At 39.6% G+C, this 19238-nt stretch overlaps 1 protein-coding gene across 2 annotated transcripts in view; it reads right to left on the bottom strand.

Moving 5' to 3' along the window:
• Positions 1–4858: 4858 nt before the first annotated feature.
• Positions 4859–19238, bottom strand: part of NEIL3 (nei like DNA glycosylase 3) — a 35093-nt gene continuing 20713 nt past the window's right edge. The window contains exons 6-10 of one of the 2 annotated variants that reach the window (XM_089526999.1): positions 18478–18644; positions 15467–15636; positions 11436–11817; positions 7380–7554; positions 4859–5545 (exon numbers count right to left, since the gene is read on the bottom strand). In XM_089526999.1, the coding sequence (XP_089383125.1) occupies positions 5363–5545; positions 7380–7554; positions 11436–11817; positions 15467–15636; positions 18478–18644 (1077 nt within the window). In that variant the 3' untranslated portion in view covers positions 4859–5362. Of the gene's footprint in view, positions 5546–7344; positions 7555–11435; positions 11818–15466; positions 15637–18477; positions 18645–19238 lie in introns of both variants that reach the window. The other variant, XM_089527000.1, reaches the window with a different exon arrangement.

The raw sequence follows: 19238 nt of genomic DNA on the forward strand, positions 1-19238 counted from the left end.
AAGCCTAACAGTTTGTTCTCACTACATATCTCAGAATCTCACTGATATTCTTATTCGGTTCCATATCACAGCTCTATTACACACAGAAATTTGTGCTGCTTCCCACTTCAGAATGTATGCTTTTGTAAGCTTTTTTGTTTGTATGCATTTTTAAAATGTACATTTATTTTTTAAAATGTATATACGACTTTTCTCATTTTTATTTCTGAAATACACAAGCCCCAGGACTATAAACTATCCAAGCAAAATGCATCCCATTCCACTGGCACTGATGGGGAAAAGTCCATAGGGAATGTAAATCCAACTAATCTTTTCTCAGGTTGTGGCAAGCAGTTTGTGTATCTTTCTAGACTGTGTTGGTCCTAGAAAGAGTGCCTAAGGGGTTTCTTCTGTTCTTTCTCTGCTAATATGAGGAGATTGCAGTCAGCAAGCTATCAAGTCTGTTTCCTTCTATCACAGCTAGTCTTTAACAGTCCTTCAGCAGCTGTGTATCTTTCCTTTTCACAGTAAAGTGTGTGTCTAAGACAGCAAACATAACAGGATCCCAGGGTTTATTTAGAGAAAAGTACAGATGCTTTCCTCCCCCCCCCCTCCCCCGACATGAGATGTATTCCAAATGTCTCTTTCAATTACAGATCCTTGTATAGTCGAATATAGTTGCATAGATCAGGGTTGCTTGAATGTCTGGTTACCCAGTTACCTTCCATTAATGTTACCTGTACTTGAAACCTATTATTTCAAAGGCCTCTGTCTGTTTAAACAGACTTCAGTGTTCAAACATGCTTTATCACATTGCTATAGCCTTGGCTTTCCATTATCCCTTTTTAACTGACTCCAGGGAGAATCCCAATACAACATGGCTGTTCATCTGCTTCCCTTTATATAGCCTGTAAATGGTTGACAGGTGACTTAACAGCACATATGTGCACGCACGCACGCACACACATAGTTATAAGCCTCTTATTTTAAAAAAGACAACTTGTAGTAGAATGGCCACCCAAATCCTACAAAAACAAACTTCTAGATGGTACACTGTGTGGTCCCTCGGCATTAGTTGTTGAACATCTATTTCTATCTATAATTCTTACTATGGCGGGTTACAGACCACCGAAAAGCGGCGGCCTGCACCCGCCCCTTTCCCAGCTGGATCGGGGCCTCAATGGCCAGAGCGGCAGCCTCTGAGGCCCCAATCCGCCGCTTTCCAGGCTGCGAGGAAGCTGCAAAAGGCCCCTTCCCCACAGCCTGGAAAGGGGTGTCCTTGGGGCTTCAAGCCCCAAGGACACCCCGCGGCGGCGGGGAGGAGGAGAAAGGGACCGCTTGGCCCCTTTCTCCTCTGCATCTCTGGGTGCAGCCATATGAAGGCTGCGCCCAGCGGCGCAAACAGAAAAGGAGCTCCGTTTCGGAGCTCCTTTTGCAGCCGGGGAAGGGGTGCACTATTCGCCTTGGCGCGGCATGATGACGTCACATCCACGCCGCCCCGTATAGCCATTTTGTGTGCGCTCCACGCGTGCTAGGGTTGGGGGTGTCCGAAAAGGACGCCCCTTTCTAACCCTAGCACGCACGGAGCGCGCACTTTAAGGCCCATTTGTAACGGGACTTAGTTATGAAAGTACCTTCAGTTTGCTGTTGAAACCAAACTTTTGCATTCCTCTATAATGCATTTGCCTCTTGTATGCTTTTGTTTCTTGTATTTCGTACAGAACAGAGATGCTTAAAGCAATTTCTGTCTGGTGTTAAAGCACACCTGAAAGATTTAATCAAAGCCTACACATACATTTACACTTAGTTCTAGAAATATGCAGCACAACACTTGATTGTTCAGAAGAATGTTCCTATTTACTTCAATGAGATTAAATGTAATTCATTTTTTCCACTTACCCAAATCCAGAAATATGTTGAAAAACAGTTATTAAAGGGATGAAATAATGTGATGAATCTTTAGAGTTTTGCATTCTCTTTAGCTTTGTTTATAGTGCTTTTCATCTGCAACATAAAGATAAATGTAAAAACTTTTATAAAAGAATTAAACTATTGCCTTACATGAGTACCACATCCTCTTTTTTCAACAATAGCAAAACTCTTAACTTTGACAAAAGTTCCTCTTCAGGTCTATCAATAACATTGTTGATCATGGAACATGTTAAAACACATTTAAAATGTGGTGGAAGGGACTAATTAAACAAAACTATCTAAGAAACACTGATGGCAGTATAGCACTTAGGTTCACCTGAATTTCAGCTTTCAGCATCCACAAGATTTTGTTCTTGCATATATCCCCAAACACTATCAAATGTGCAGCTCAGGCATAATTGGTTTCAGAGAGAATTCTGTACATTTTGTTTTGCAATATTTGTACTTTGGATAGTCATCTTTTTACTCTTGACAGATCATCTTTAGCAAATGGATGAGGCAGAAATACAACAGGTGGCATGTTATAGACAAAACATTACCAGTCGAACATTTGGTTTACACAAGCTGAAAGCCTACATTGTCTGAGCATACCAAATACTGAAGGCAGATGTGACAGGTTTTTTGTTTGTTTGTTTGTTTTAATTGGATGTCATTCAACACCAATTTAAAATGTGTATTTGACACATATAAACTACTGAGAAATCATTTGGCAGTATGTGGAACTGTGTTGTTGCTGTACTAAAACAATTATGCTTTTGACAAGAGGAGAGTTCTCTGCTGTGCATGTCAGCAGGTCAATCTTCAACATTATCCTAACTTTACAGAGGCTAGAAAACAGGAGCTACAAGATCAACTCTGGATTATAAACTTTGCTTAGGAAAGCAAACTGTGACAAGTACTTTAGGAGGATTTAGAGGGGGAAAATACTTTTCTCAGATGAGGTACAGAATATGCTTCCTCCTGTAATTGCTCTGGTGAGTTTACAGGGGGCTCAATACATGTCTCTTTGCCTGTGGTCAGGTGTCCATTCAAAGTCGTGTACATTCACCACTAGTCATGAGAAGACTTTTTTTATGTCAGGGCATAAAACATGTGGCACTCCAGATGGTATCAGTTCCCATCAGCCTTGGTCAGCATAGTCAGTGGGAGTCATAATCCGATTTTCCAGAGTCACACATATTTTCTGTCCCCACTTCAGGTTATCATTTCACTGGTATTTCACTGATATATGTAAGCTATTTAAGAGTTGCAAATGATCTAATTAAGCTGTTAATAGGTGAGCTAACAAAATAAGGGTGATGGGAGAAGCTAATTCTAACAGATTCCATATAAAGTAGAGAACAAATTCAATTTTAGAGAGAGGGACAGAATTTCGTCTTCAGTGAGCAATTGCAAACAAGCAAACAAACAAAAACCAGTGGAAATTACTGGAACTGAATCAAGTACTGCAAACATTACAATACCATGCACGTCTACTCAGAAGAAAGTCCTACTAAGTTCAATAGGACTTAGTCTCAAGTAGGGATGGGTTGCAGTTTGAAGGCCTCATATATTTACATAGGTAACTGAGAAGATAGGGTTAGATCATCTGGGTCTACTCTACAATGCCAGGGCTCTTTCCAATCATGTTTGAACTACCAGTGAAAAGACACTGTACATGTATTCTGCCTTTTCCTCCTTTTATATTGTTGTAGATCAGTAGTGCCCAAGCTGTGCCCTTCTAGAGATTTTGGACTTCAGCTCCCAGAAGCCTCAGCCATGTTGGCCAATAGTTTGCAGAGTTGGGGGACCACTGTTGTAGATTATGAAGGAGCCCTGGTGGCACAGTGGTTAAATGCCTGTACTGCGGCCATTCACTCAAAACCACAAGGTTGTTGCGAGTTCAAGACCAGCAAAAGGGCCCAAGCTCGACTCAGGCTTGCATCCTTCCGAGGTCGCTAAAATGAGTACCCAGACTGTTGGGGGCAAATTAGCTTACTTGCTAATTAGCTTACTTGCTGTTCACCGCTATGATCTTTGGAATAGCGGTATATAAAAAAACAAATTATTATTATTATTATTATTATTATTTTAATTGTTTTGAATTTTATCAAATTTTTAAAATATTTTTTAACTGTGAGCTGCCTTGGGTCTCTCCTGGGAGAAACATGGCATACAAATGAAATAAATAATAATAACAATTTTTTCCCCATGAAGAAAAAAAGGTGGGAAAAGCAGTAAGGAAATATGGAAAGGTTCCATTTAACATATGCTATCTGGGGCCTCAGCAAGATTCTCTGAATAAGGCAGGATAAAACATTACCTGAAAACATAGCTATTTGCCAATGCCCTTGTGTCCTACAGACCAGATGAGTAATTTGTGGCACTCAAGATGTTACCTGCAACTCCCATAAACTCTAGTCCACATAGCCAATCATGAGGCATAATGGAAACTCCAATCCAGCAACCTGAGGGCAGTGCATTTCCCAAATCCTTAAAACACATGTGGCCTCATTCTATTGTATTTTAAGGGGGGTGGGATTTTGGAATGAATGTTTTAATTGCTGTAAGCTGCCCCGGTTGTGTTACACAGGGGGCGGGATAAAAATAATTTTTATTCTTTTATTATTATTTATTATACTAAATTCAGTGCATCTACCTGCACTGAAACCAAACGGCTCAATATGCTTAATTCTGCATAGGATCAAAATGATACTATTAAGATGAAGAAAACCTATTCATTTCCAAATGTGCAATTCTTAGTACAGGTTCCATTCTGAAGAAAAACAAGATCAACAACCATCACAACAAGGTCACCTACAGATCCATCACAGACAACAAAACTTGGTAGGTAAGTACATAGAAATTGTTTCTCTTTGCACTCTGTGAGCTTATGCAGAGCTATCCTTAAGAACAAACAAAGTCTCGTCATTGTTTGAAACATTTTATTGCATGTATTAATCTTTCATAACTGATTACAAAGTGTATTAAAATCCATTCATCTTAAATGCATTGCAATAAAACTTTTATGGAAAACACAACTGAGAGCATTAAAAAAAAGTTGAAGGACAAATGACATGGGTAGATTTCTATATTTTCCTGATAGATTGCACTACATAGTGATAGACAACCGAGTCAGGCAGTTCTCTAAGACCCATTCCTATTAGTCTTAAAGATTTGGGTCAAGGCGAAGAACCAAGATAGCAAAATATATTTTGTTAATGTCTATTTAGGTCTAGTAACATTGCCACCTGAGAGGTTATAGTGTTAGATAAAACACTAGAAAACAGCAGAAGTTGTTTAAAGGAAGGACAAAAGAAGGAATGTTCAAATATAAAGTACAATCTAGATGGATTTGCAATCACAAAATGCACTTGATCATAACCCTCTTAAAACATCTCCCAGAGAAGAACAGTATAGCACACACAGTTTGAGAAGATTAATGTCAGATAGTGTATCACAGATGAATAGCTCAGCATCCTGGGATAATCTTCATTGCTGGACCATTTTCTGCCCACTGAAAGAAGTCACACTGCTTATCCTTGCCCAGAGGGCACACAAAGAAATTCTTTCCATTATTAGGGCCAATCTTCAACACTGTCCTCATAATGCAGCGCTTCCCATGATTGCAGAAGGGAAAATGCAGGTCTGCCCACTGTAGGGAGAAAACATTTTCCTTTAACACCAGACGTTGTAGCCAACTTCCTCAGTTAGACTGGGGACAAGAAACTCTCCTTTAATTCTGTCAGGTAGGTGCAACCAATACGGTAATAATAAAGCTCAACTACTTTCCTTAAAATACAGCTTGTTTCGCTGCCTGAACTCCACTGGTTTGACTTTGTGAAAGGACAGTTTTAAAGAGTCTTATCTGACTTTGGAAGCAACTAATTTATCCCGGTAAAGTTCTGATGGCCCATGGCTCCAAAACAATAGATCCCACTTCCCTAAAGCTCTAATGCTCCTTCTTTTATAATCTGAAGGTCAAAACAATATTATCGCACTAGTTACCACACTGCACAGCCGAGACATTGTCAAAGGTGAGCTAACAGAAAACAAAAGCATATGGAAATAGTCCCTGCTCCTGGTATGTAGGCTCCAGCCCATATTTAGCAAGGTATGAGAAGCACTCCAGCCACTTTCAGAAGTTATCTCTACCTGTAGATTAAGCATGAAGGCAGGGGATGGACTCTCTATCAATGGTATCAGGCTCCACAGTTATAACCCCAGGACCACATTAACCAGAAGATAGAAAAGGAAGCCAGTACAGTATGTACATAGGAGTTGTACACAGTCTGGAATCCTGGCCACATGGTATTCTAGATGCACTCACTACACTGCTAAATACCTCTTTTCAGACCTTTCAGAGGCATTAATGCCATGAGGTAGTCCTGCTCCCTTTGTACATGTATCTTATCTCATGGAAGGAATTTATACAGCTGCTACTGCCTTTCTTTTTGCAGAAGCCACTTGCTTATAAACATCCAGCAAAATGAAAAGCAATGGCTGCAGGCACTTCTATCATTTGACCTCAATTGCATGGAAAGGTACACTGGTTTTAGCTATTAAATAGAGCAAAGTCTCTATAGCAGAGGCAACTGTGTCTTTCCAGTTGGTTTTCTCTTGTCTTTTGTTTTGTTTTTGAGGGTTTTTGTTTTGTTTTTGCCTACAATACTCTTCAATATAACCAATGGTAAAGGATTGTGAGGGTTCAGGTCCAAAACATCTGGAGACTCACTTGTTCCTGCTGTATCGGAAAAAGAGGAAGAAGAATGGATGAGTAGAGAGAAAGCATTCTGTCCAGCACAAAGGTGTGTATAAACAAAGGCTGGAGGAATTAGTACCTCTTGTGAAGGGTGTCTCATGCTGGCCTTTTCTCCACAGAATGATAATTCTAAGAAACTCATCTCTTGAAATTCCATAGATCAAAAGTGCAAGGCCTTTGGATGACCAATTGTTTTAGACTTCAACTGTCAAAAGCCCCAGACAGTGTAGGTCATGGTAAAGGATGTTAGTTCAAATCATCTGGAAGTCTCCAAAGATTCCCCAGATATATTATAGATGCTTGGGTAAAGAACTAAATGTGGATAAATGGATAAAAACATTCCTACAACTCCTACCCCATCTTTCAGCTCTCCAACTAAGTCACAGGGGCAGCAGTTCTGTATGACTTGAAGAGAGACTACCTTACTGACCATGGAGATGAGAAGTGTCACTAAGTCTATAACTTATTTTCTATATTGTGGTAAATAAAGGAAAGTGTATTGCTGCAAACCACAAATGAAAAGTCCATGGCTCCATCTGGTTCATACAGAAAATCATTTCACAGTGGCTACTTATCCATCCCAGACTGTACTGAGTACCTCTTTAAACAAAGCCATCATCACAGTAATTCATTTTCCATTATGTTAATGATAAAAGAATGAGTAAAATCCATGAGCAATCATGGATTTGTACCTTTCCAGGTGCTGGCAAGGTATAATCTTACGTACTTCAAAATAGTCACAACGGGCTTCTCTGGGTAAAGGGCAAGCATAAAATTGCCTGCCCTTGTTTTCTCCATCCTTCCTCACGACGCGGAGAACACAGAAGCGTTTGTGTTTACTGCAGCGAGGACTGATAGCGTTTAATGGACAAGAGCCATCTGTCATATTATCTGGAGGTGCTCTGTAATGACAGGTTATAAAATAAACCAGCAACAAAGTTAAAGATATTAGTTGCCACAGAATCAGCAGCTTCACTCAGAGCATCAGTCCCTCTGCCTTCTTCCAAGCCACACAAACTCTTCCCTTTCAATAATTTATCTTCATTTTGTGAACAAAACGCAAAACTCTAGCTACCTTGCATGTTTTCGGTTAAAACAAAACTGAGGGATTTATTCCTGAATATCCAGGCAGCTGACATGAAATGGAAGAGGCAAATTTAAAGTTTCCCAAATTGCCTTGCCTCTTATTTTTATAAACTGCACCTTTCCAGCCTTGCTAACATAAATCCCGTGCCTTCATGTAGCTTAAGAGTCATCCTGAATTGGCAGTAGCTAGATGTACTAGAGGTTCAATTCCCTCCAATTATATTCTCCCCCTCTGGAAAGCTATGATGAGTATCTTAGACCAGGCCATGGGGATCTGTACCTACTTGTCTGCTTCAGAGACCATTTTCCATGCTCTTTGATCAAAGCTACTTTAATGACCCCAATCATATTCCAGCAAGGAGTATGTTTGACTGGCAAGGCAGAAAAGTGTATTTTATGAAGGTGGCAGGGAAGCTTCACTTTTTTCTGCTGTTAGTCATCACCAGAAGAGTTGGAAAGTAACTTTCAGTTTATGCTTCAGAGAGACATCTTCTTTGGTGGTGAATTTTTCAATATAGTTAGGTTGCTTTTGTTACTTTGTTTTAGCAGCAGCCAATCTTTTTTGGCAAGCATGATACAAATCAAGTTCAAAAAGCAGAGTGACAGCATCTACCATATATACTCGACTAAAAGTCAAGAAATTTATGCCCAAAATTTGACCCTAAAATCTAGGGTCGACATATATACAGGTCAACAGTTGCCATGGATTGAGATTGACTGGAGGGTAGTAAACAACAATAACAACCAGTAACATTGCTCATAAAGGTCCTTTAAAAAGCACCTCCAATGTCCCATTCCCCGTGACTCAGCAATGATTTCTGAGAGCTGCGAAGCATGTGTTTGTGTCTGATCTCAAATCTTTCCTTCTCCTTCCCTCCATTTCCCCTCCACTTTAACTCGATCTTAAAACCTTTGCTTCGCCTCCTCCTTGCATCTCCTCTGGCAACCAAGCTTCTTTTCCCCCCTCCACTTCCAACCTGATCCTAAAACCTCTTGTCTCTTAAATTCTACCCTCAACTCCACAGGCCATATAAAAATTCATGATTTTGGCCCTAAAACCTTCCCTCAACTTATACATGAGGTCAATTTGTACACAAGTATATATAGTAATTGACGTATGACACCCTCTACTTTTTCTTTTCGTTTTTTCTTTCTTTCTTTGCTGCTGCTGATGTTGTTTTGTTTCCAGCCCACCAAAATGAGGAACAAACAGAACAAGAGAGCACAGCATGTATACAGGTCTGCTTGTCACATCAAAAAGTTCATAGGTTTCTTGCTTCTCTTGCTCATGAAGGCCCAATGCACTCCAGTACTATGTCATGCTGCAAATACTGTCTTTACATGTAACCTGTTCTGCAGTGTAAATTATACACTCGTCTCTCCATATTTGCAGCTTTGACTTTTGTGGATTTGATTATCCAGATGTTATTAATATGTTCTCTCTAACAATATCTAGGTCTTCCAGTGCAACTCTATGGTCAACTTTAACCAAAGGTCGCACTGAAAGCCCTAGAGATTCGTAGAGAACACTCCAATAGGCATTTGTAGCTCCTCCAGTGCAATTCTATGATCACTGTCTGGCAGATGTTGACCAGAGTTGCACTGGAGGACCTAGAGCTTCCAAGAGAGGTGTTCTCTCAGGCAAAAACATAGTGTTTTTGTTATTTGCGGTTTTTCCACACTCATGGGGGTCCTGTGCCCCTAACCCCAGCAAATGTGGAGGGACGAGTGTAGTGAATTTTTACAGCTGCTCTTTTATCTTTCTACACTATTAGAATAAGAGAAGTCATATTTTGGAGATAAGTTCGGCAATTTCCTTCCCCTCCTCCCTCTCTGTAGTACATTCATACACTAACAACTGCTTCATGTGCACATTTTCTAGCAAGATTTATGCTATCTGACAACACCATTCTTCTGCCATTTACACAGGCTGAATAGGTCAGTTCAGACTTTTCATGAGAATAAATGAACAGAAACCAGGCATTAAAAAGGATGACACAATGAAATCAGTGGATGAACGCTGTAATCTTCCTGGAATTCTGCAGGTGACCTGAAGGTCACAATATTTAAACAAATCAACACAGTCTTTTCAGAATAAATTAACTGTGCAAGCTACTAATCTGGAAAGCATGAGCAAGTCTGACATTATGAAAATCTAATCCAGTGGATTCTGCAAATGCCTTTCTCAAGACTGAAAGGAACGGTCACTCTTTAGGTGTATGGTTAATTTTGCCATACCTGTTTGTCATATGTGAGTACCAGTCAAGAGTGAGTCACATAATTCATGCTAGATATCTTATTTATTTGTTCACATTCATGTGATGCCTCTGCTATTGTCTTTTAGCTTCACTTTCACCTATCTCCCAGTTCTCCTCTTTGTATTCAGCATGTGTGCATACACTTTGTGCACTTGATACACTGGGCTCTGGTTCACAGAAGCTTAACAAAACTGGGTCATTTTTAAAGAGTTCCAGAATCTCTAAAGCTTTTGTTGAAACAGCTACAACCATATTGGTGGCTGCTTCTCCAGAATTCTATTCCAGGAATTACAACTCTATATAGTATGTGTTTGGATTTATTTGAAATGCACTTGCTCCTCAGTTCTGTGCATCACAATTTAGATAAACCAAATGGACATCTTTCTAGACTGAGGGCCAAAACAGAAGGCCCTAAAGGAACTGCGTCATGCTGCCCCTTTGAGTGACGGATCGGGGCTGTGGCAACTGCACACCACAGCACCGATCAGACATTTTTCCAGCCCAAAAAGAAGCAGCAAAATGCCACGCCTTCTCGAGCTGGAAAACAACACCCTTTCCGTGGTGGCTGTGGCTTTTCTGTTTCTGCGATGTGGCGCGTCTAAGTGCTACACCGCAGAAATGCCATGACACTGCCCACTGTGTGGTCATCAAGGTGGAGTGTCGCCAGCTTGGAGGGCAGCTTCGGGGTATGTGCCATGCGTATGCCACGCCCCTATGCCACCCCAAAGCCGCCATTTCTTGCCAGTCTGTATTCCCTCTGAGTTCCTGAAAGTCCTTCAATGCTTTTAAATAATATAAATAGAGGAAGCTAAGTGGCCGGTGATTGCCATCCAACTTTGTCCTCTATTCTGGAATGTTGGAGGCAAGGGTCATATGGAAAACTGCTTCACCTTGAGTCTCAATTCCATTTTTTAAAGAGCACACCTTGGTATAACTACTTGCTCTGAAAGAACCACAAAATTTTTTACAGTCCTAGAGACAACTACAAAACAATGGTGTTTAAAGAATTCACAGTTTGAAGGATGCTATCTATTAATTGGTAAAAGCTTATTGTGAGTGAGAATGTTTTAATTAATGCATGGAGAGCTAAGCAGGGGAAGGAGTGGAGTTTGTAATTTTTCTTCCAGAAGAACAAAGTGGAATGAAAGAGGGGTCTTCATAACACTTCATCCTACTATTATGGTTACCAACTTGGGCAGGAAATTTAATAATTCATTATGATCTAGTAAGCTGAGCCACAGGCCACATGATGTTGCAGGAGCAGGTTAAGTCGTTCTGTGCACCGGTACACATACCATATCTATTTGACAGAATAGATATTTATACTGAACTACTTCAAGAACTAAAAACTTTCTTATAAGTACCATATTTCATATCAATTCTAGACTGTATTTGTGATCCATACACTACAAGTCTTGGTAGATCTGGAAACAACAAACCTGCTTGTTAAATTCTCATTCATAGGCCCAACAGATGAAAGTGAGTAATCAATCTTCTGTTTCTTCTGTGCTGGCTTTAAAGATTTATATTGATAATGGAAGGGCCCTGGTTCATTTACTCTGCAGTGGTAGGTAGCATTATAATCATTTTGTGAAGAACCATGCAGGCAGCTTCCATCTGAAGTAAGATTTTCATTTCCATTATGTCTTTTTGGTTGAGTAGATATAGTTGCAAAATCTGTCAGTACCAGAGTTGTTAGACCAAAGGCAGTTTTCCTGTTGATCTTTATCTCTGTTCTTGGTTTTTCAAAGTTGTTGCATGGGTACTTGACCAAACTGCTGTTAAAGGCTGCTAAATCTTCATTGTTTTGCCTCTTTGGAACTTAAAAGAAAGGGAAGATATTCTGGTTAGCATCTTTTTTGTACCAATTTGTTCTTTGCTCTGCAATTTCTACAATACTTTAATAATATATTTATAGACAAGTTTGCTATTATCACAGATATTGATGGCATAAAATCTGCAATGGCAATGTCATTTGCCATAAAGAATGGTATAAAATTTAAAGTTTAGCATCCAGGCATTTTCCACAAAGAATGGGGCTGTACATGGGCAGAGAGGTGGGCAAATATGGCCCATGTTCTGCTCATGGGGTGCATCTACACTGTAGAAATAATGCAGTCCAACACCATTTTATTTGCCATAGCTCCATCCTACCGGATTCTGGGATTTGTAGTTTTGTGAGACACCAACACTCTTTGGCAGGAAAGATTAAAGACCCTGTAAGACTACATATCCCAGTATTTCCTAGGATGGAACAACAGCACTTAAAGTGATGTCAAACTGCATTATTTCTATAATACAGATGAACCCATGGTCCTTGAACAGAGCTAGAGTCCTGCATGTGACAAAGCAACACTGATGGTTTGTAGGGTTCTACCACTCCTGAAGTGAACAATGAATAAACTGCTTCTATAGCAATCCTTACTCAGCATGGAGAGGCTGGAGGGTGAGAGAGGGGGCAGGATTTTAGACACAGTAGGTGGATCTTTTGTACTTCTGCCCACTTAGAGACTTCATATATTTAGAGAACTGACTAAACGGAACTTTAGTCCCACATAGCAACTGAGCACTCTGAATATCAGTGCATATCTCCAGTTGAATCAAAAGATCCACCCAGCCAATTCAACATGTCTCAGATGAGCACTGTAGCAAGGCACTGGTGTTCATACAAATTGGTAACATGCTCAGAATGAGTGGAAAACATGCATTACTCTGGGGAGGGAGTGTTATTTTTCCAAGACAAAGCTTAATCTCACAAGCATTAATTAATAAATGAGTTAAGAGAAAGCTAGAAGAAGATTAGCAAAAAAAAAAAAAAAAAAAAAAAGGACAAAAGTGTATTAATTATCTACTTAGGGACAAAAGACTTGCAACTTTTTTAAAAAAATGAATTTTATTTTTTAAAATGAAGATTTGGAGGATAAAGTTACTATTATTTAAACATATTTTAAAGAAGCCTTCAGATGGCAGGCATTGGACTTTGATAATAGCTTGAAAGCTTCACAACTGGAATGAGAGGTGCAGAGAAAGAGAAAGCGCATTATCATGATTTTGTTCTAAATCCCTACGCTATTCTGCCTTTGTGATATAGGGTCTGCTTCAACTTCTAGGTAACCAGCTGGGTGCATAAATTCCAGGAGAGAAGTTAATTGGCAAATCTGACTTTCTGAACAGACTAAATCCTCAGGTTCCTGGGGTTAGCTTTTTAGCGGAAGACAATCAGCCAAGAACAAGTTTGGCAGACAACAGAAATGCATACTGACTGTTGAGATAGTTGGTAGCCAAAACGTCTGGCCCCGATTTCTAGTGTAGGTCAGCATATCTCTTCAGAATTCACTCAGACTTTCAATCAAGCCCCACACTGTGGAAGACTCCTTTCCCTGCAGAAATGACTTAGATGGAGAGATTTTACTATCCCTAGAAGGGGTAGGCAGCTGCAGTGGGTCTGAGGGCCAATTTTCTGCCCCTGGGAATCTTCTGGGGGTCACATGTATTGCCAGAAGTCTACTTCTAATTTTTTTTAAAAAATGTTAAACAGTGCAGGGGATGCTATACCCTGTTTAAAAGAACAATTTCTGCTCCTGGTTGTTTCAAGGAAAGAAAGTTTACTTCTTTCTTTTGAGGCAAGAAAAAGGGCAGCCTGGTTGACTTAAGGGTTGAAGAACTTTGAAGATAGACATAAAAGGCCACATGCAGGTCCAGAGCCATATTCTGCTATAGCTTAGGAAAAGTGCTATACTGTCAACTTAAACCCACATCCAGATTTTACCATTCCTTAAAAGACTTGCAACTGACAATCCATGTGCAAACAAAGCTTCTGTTGTTGACGTTTGAAGATAACTATATTACATGTACACAGGAAAAGGGCAATGGGAACAAAACAGGAATTTACACAGAACTTAGAAAAGTTACTTTTTGGATACTGGCAGGGGGATTCTGGGAGTTGTAGTCTGAAAAGATTTTTTCCAAGATCTAGATTTACAGTTCATAGTATCAACAGATGGAGGGAGGTGTCAGTGCGACTGGATACACAGGAAAAATGAGATTCATCTGATCTCAACTGGAAGTGGATTGTTGATTACAGAAGAGAAACTGTTTGAAGTACAGGGAGCAGCTGATTAGAAAGCACAAAAACAAGAGGAAGGAAAGAACAGAGAGGGCAAAAAGTAGAGAGGGAGAGGAATAATCAAGGCAGAAAAACAAAATGCTTTGTCAATTTGAATTTTGGCACTCCTGGAAAATACAGTTTTGGGAATAAAGACCCTGCACTGCTGAGGGAATGGGGTTTGTCACAACCAGCAAAAAGGTTTTGTAAATATTTGTCTAAACTTTGGTTTTACAAATCTCAATAAAAATCACCATTTTTATTAAAACATTTAAATAGCTCTCAGGCACACAGACTTCCACTGTCTTCGAAATACTGACAGCATGGAGGACAGCCTTTGTCCCTTCCAGCTATAAAATAATTTATTTTATTTATTTATTTTACTCTTTACAAATATATTCCATTTCCATTTATGAAACATTTGGTTTGACAATTCAGGAAGTTGCTGAAATCTGCAAAAAGTACAAAGGTTCAACTGAATAATTCATGAAGCATAGGATGGGCTAACAGCTGTGAAAGTATATATTTGAGATACAAAAGGAGCATGCCATTATAGCACAAACAGTTGTTCCCTAAAATGACAAGCTTCTGGGTTTATAATTCAGATTGTAAGAACGCATGCATCTGCTCAAGGGCTATTTCATAACCACTCCCCATCTTAGTTTTCTTAAAAGAGCATTTCCTCCAAATTTTCTGACCTAAACTAAAGGAAAGATTGTCCCTACTTCCTACTTATACAGCTGTCTCTTGTAAGCTGCCAAGGCACTGCCCTGTCTGTTTTTTATTTTTAATATGCAGAACATCACATTCACTGATGGTGCTACAACTGCACCAGTGTTTGACTAAAGCTTGCAGCAGTAAATAGCACATCAAGAAAATATCCAGCAAACACATGCCAGGAAGCCACAGGGGAGTAATAGTTAGACTTCAGTGGGTTGGATCCATCAGCAGAATTGAGAAGGTGACCATTCCCTCGTTCAAACCCTCAAAACAAGCTCCACAGGGCTGGGAGACTGAAGCTGGTTTTCAGGCAGTGCAAGGAGGTGAGAAAAATCTGTTACGCTAGCAGTATGCTAGATGAGGCCACTGTGGCACTCACTGTGCCACAAAGTAGGAAACAGTTGTAAACACCATTTTTAAAAAGATAAAACAGCAGCACTGGTTTCAGGCAGAAACTTTGTAGCAAACAGTATTTAATTCAGAGCAGCACAGAATATATAGGATCAGAGTCTTAATATAAACAATGTATGTTATCTGTATATTGTGTTCAAGAGTGGAAAATAAAAGTAGGTTCCAGGCCACCTGCATAGTTGTGTTACATTACAATGCCATACAGGCAATCATACACATCCAGTCATTACTTACCTTCAGGCCTTGGAGTCAAGCACGCATCACAGGTTTTGACAGAAGGCTTGTTTATTAGAGTGCAGAGAATACAGACCCACTCCTCTTCCGATTTCTGAGCAACTTGCTCTTTAGAACATGACCCCCTGCCGTACGCCCAGCCAATTAAACGATTTCTTCCTGGCAGTTTGCTGTGCAATGAAGGAAAGGGGAAATTGTTGTTAACATTCTGAGAGGCTTGCTCTGAACGTTGTGTTCTGCCAAAGCTTTATGGAGACTGGACTATAATGACTTGGACATCAGTAGGAAGAGTGATGCTGCTGGGGTTGTTAGCTCAGAGGTTCCTGTTTTGCCTTAAGGGCTTGTCCATCTCACCCATTTGTCAAGTCTATGAGCTTCTCTATTAAATCACGATGGAAATGTTCCTATTTTTTCAAAACAGTAAAGTACATATGGTATATTTGCTAATATGACCTCATGTGAGTAATTAACTATGATTTAAAAAGTAGGGGCAGAAAACAAGGGAATGAGTATCATGGAACCTTTCATTTATTTCAGCAGCAGCATTTATGGATTACAATCTTCTTCCTAAAATGTACTGATGGAGTTCAATATTCAAGCCTTAGGTATATCTCCACACAAGTTACACATCTGGGAAGGGGACAAGTGGGAGTGGAGTGAAATAGGATTCAAAAAAGGGCAATTGTCACACTGGTCAAAAACCTTCAAAGTTTTATGATGATTGTATAGATTATATTTTCAAATCCTTTGGTGATCAAATATCCATGTCATATCAACCAAATCTTTCAGACTTGGGCATTGCATATGCATGCTGGCTTCATGGCTACATATTTGTGCATGCATACAAAACAAACAATTAAAGGCACTTAAGACGGATCTCTTCTGGCGGGCTTATCCACTGGATTCTATATAAGAGATCATGACGAAATGCTCCACTCCTGACTACGATTGTTTGATTATCAGATGACTCTGCCATTTTATAGAACTAATAGGAACGTTTGTATTTCAGTATTAGTATTTTATTGCCTATATTCTGTATTTGTATTGTATTATTTTACTGATGTAATCCTGCCTCGATCCATGGGAGAGGCGGGAAATATAAATAAAAACTATTATTATTATTATTATTATTATTATTATTATTATTATTATTATTATTTCCCACTGTTCCCTACATGAATGAGGAGGAGGAACAGCAGATTACATCCAAACAGAGCTTCTGACTAAACCCCATCCATGAATTCAATCTGCCCCTGGAAGCATCAGTTGAATACACAGCTAGTTTTCACCCCACTGATCACTTCTATTAGGATGATGCCTGATATAGAGGGAATCTTTGCTGTTACTGCTATCAGAGGCAACAGCATTCTTTCTAAATAATGTAGCACATTAGTTCTCTCTGCTAGCATCCCAGAGGACAAGGCTTGGGGAAAACTTTTGTCAAAAATTTCCATAAACTGAGTGGGGAAGCTCCACAAATTGGATCGTCCCTGTAGATTGTAGGTTCATCATCATTGATTCAGAACTTGGGAAATCATTGGAGATGGTTGTGGAAGGAAACCATTTCTTTATATGTTTCTTTCAGCTCATATATTTTTTTAAAAATGTGCTTATTCTCCCATCTCAGTGTTTTGTCATCCCAGCAATCTTAAACACACCTACACAATGCTAGATTGAAAATCACAGGGTCTGCTGGTGGGAAACATGGCGACAGGTGGATCAAGCTAGAGAATTATGTGCACAGCAGTGGTTTGTTCACATAGCTCCTCATTCAGCTGGCATTTACAATTGTGCAGCCATCCAACTGTTGTTGAACTGCAGCTCCCAGAAGCTCTCACTAGCTCAGTCAGTAGTGAGGAATTCTGGGATACAGTTCAACAACATCTGGATGGCCAGACAATTTGCACACCTGAGCTAAGAAAAGTGTGTAGGGACATTAGCTATATTTTGCTTTATGTGCCCATCTTACAATGCAACTCGTATTTATTGTAATACTGGCAATCCTTAATTATCAGTTGTCTGCTAGCATAACAAGCTTAGTTTGAGATAAAAGTGGAGATACCATGTGCCAAATTCTGCAGATCTTGCAGCGCACATGCCCAATGTGTCAATTTTGTCATGACAAGAGGGCTCACTGGTGATATGTCCAGTTATTGGAGAGCAGTGTGAATAGCTCTTTTCCTCCTGTCGGGCTTTGTGGACATCCCACAAAGCTACTGTGTAAAACAAGTCAGTTATCGCATGAAACAAGAAACTGGACAAGATAGGCCTTTGGTGTGATCTAGCCTGGCATGTAAAATGGCATTTTACTGAAATCCTTTCTCTTTTCAGTGTTCATGAGTAAACACTGTCTGGCTATAAGGCAACACATTTCTTTCTCTCTAAAACTGAGAGAAAATATTTTCAATAAAAGCTTCTTCCCAGGTGATCTCAGTAGACACCCTTCTTCTGCAGTTTAACAAGCTGAAATTCTGCTGCCCACATTATTTTACATAAGAGAAACAAGAACAATAAAATAAGATGCTTGTGTTACTCCTGTAGCAAATGTGTTCATCCACCCTAGTATTTTAGCCTGGGGGGGATCCAAACATCACTTTAAAAGTAACCACCATGTCCAAATGAGGAAAAAAGGCATGTTTTAAAAATAAATAAAGTATTGGGGAATTTACAGCAAAATGCCATGCATGGCTTCTCAGAAGCAAGTCCCACTAGCCTGTAAGTGTGCATGAGACTAAAAAGAGGAGTAATTCGATGTGGGCATTTTCTTTATAGCTGTCAAAGTTCTATTGAACAAAGTCCTAGTGTAGAGTACACTGTGCAATTAAACTCCCTTATTTTCGCCATCTGGAATGGATGAATGTAGAATGGGTCAAAGGAGGATGCATTGCAGGAATATATAAAATCAACATTTTGTTTGTTTGATGGTGTGCTTGTACTAGGATCCCTTAGCAAACCCAAGAATCAGCTCATCTCAATATACTGAGTTGATTTTATAAAGGTAAATATTCTACCTGAGATCCACAAGTTGTGGGTTGTCCTTTTGACACTGAGGGCAAAAGTATGTCATTCTGTTATTCTCTCCTAAACGGCACACTGTGATCTTTGCTCTGCACTGGCCACAGTTGGGCCGTTTGTACACTTTGTAATGTTTATATAATGCTGATCCTGTCTTGCGACACTAGAACAGAGAATTATTATTCATGTAATTCACAAAGCCAAAGATGCAGCTACTCTCAAACAATTTTTATTGTTGACTGGAGACAAAACAAACAAAGGAAACAGAAGAAAGAAAGGAGGAAGTTTTAAACAATGTATATATTTGTGTATTTTGCCAGTTGTGCTAACAAATTCCCTAAACTTGAAAGAAAGCTCTGTATTAAGCTTGAGAAAACATATGCAATCCAAATGTTGTTGGGTTCCAGCTCCCACCAGCTACAGCTGACATGACATAATAGTAACTACAGCCCAATCTCATCATGCCTACCTGCCCTGTTTGAATATTTTGGCTTATAATTAAGCAAGCACTGTAGTTCTCAGAGTATAATTCAGATACATTGCCATATTTTATGCAATGTTCAATAGATTATGGGCTAGTTACTAGTTCTTTCGCACATTGAAATGAATGGGTGGTTAAGGGGTGACTACAATTAGGACCCACTCAAATGTGATAGAAAAAGCACATGATGCAGCCATTCTAGGGCCAAACCGGTTCATAATATCAGTGGATGAATCAAATATAAATACACACATATAAGTATGTGAGTGCGTATCA

Source organism: Sceloporus occidentalis, unplaced genomic scaffold (genome assembly GCF_023333645.1).
Source record: "Sceloporus occidentalis isolate IW3139 unplaced genomic scaffold, rSceOcc1.0.p SCAF_5, whole genome shotgun sequence".
In the NCBI taxonomy this organism is placed as follows: domain Eukaryota; kingdom Metazoa; phylum Chordata; class Lepidosauria; order Squamata; family Phrynosomatidae; genus Sceloporus; species Sceloporus occidentalis.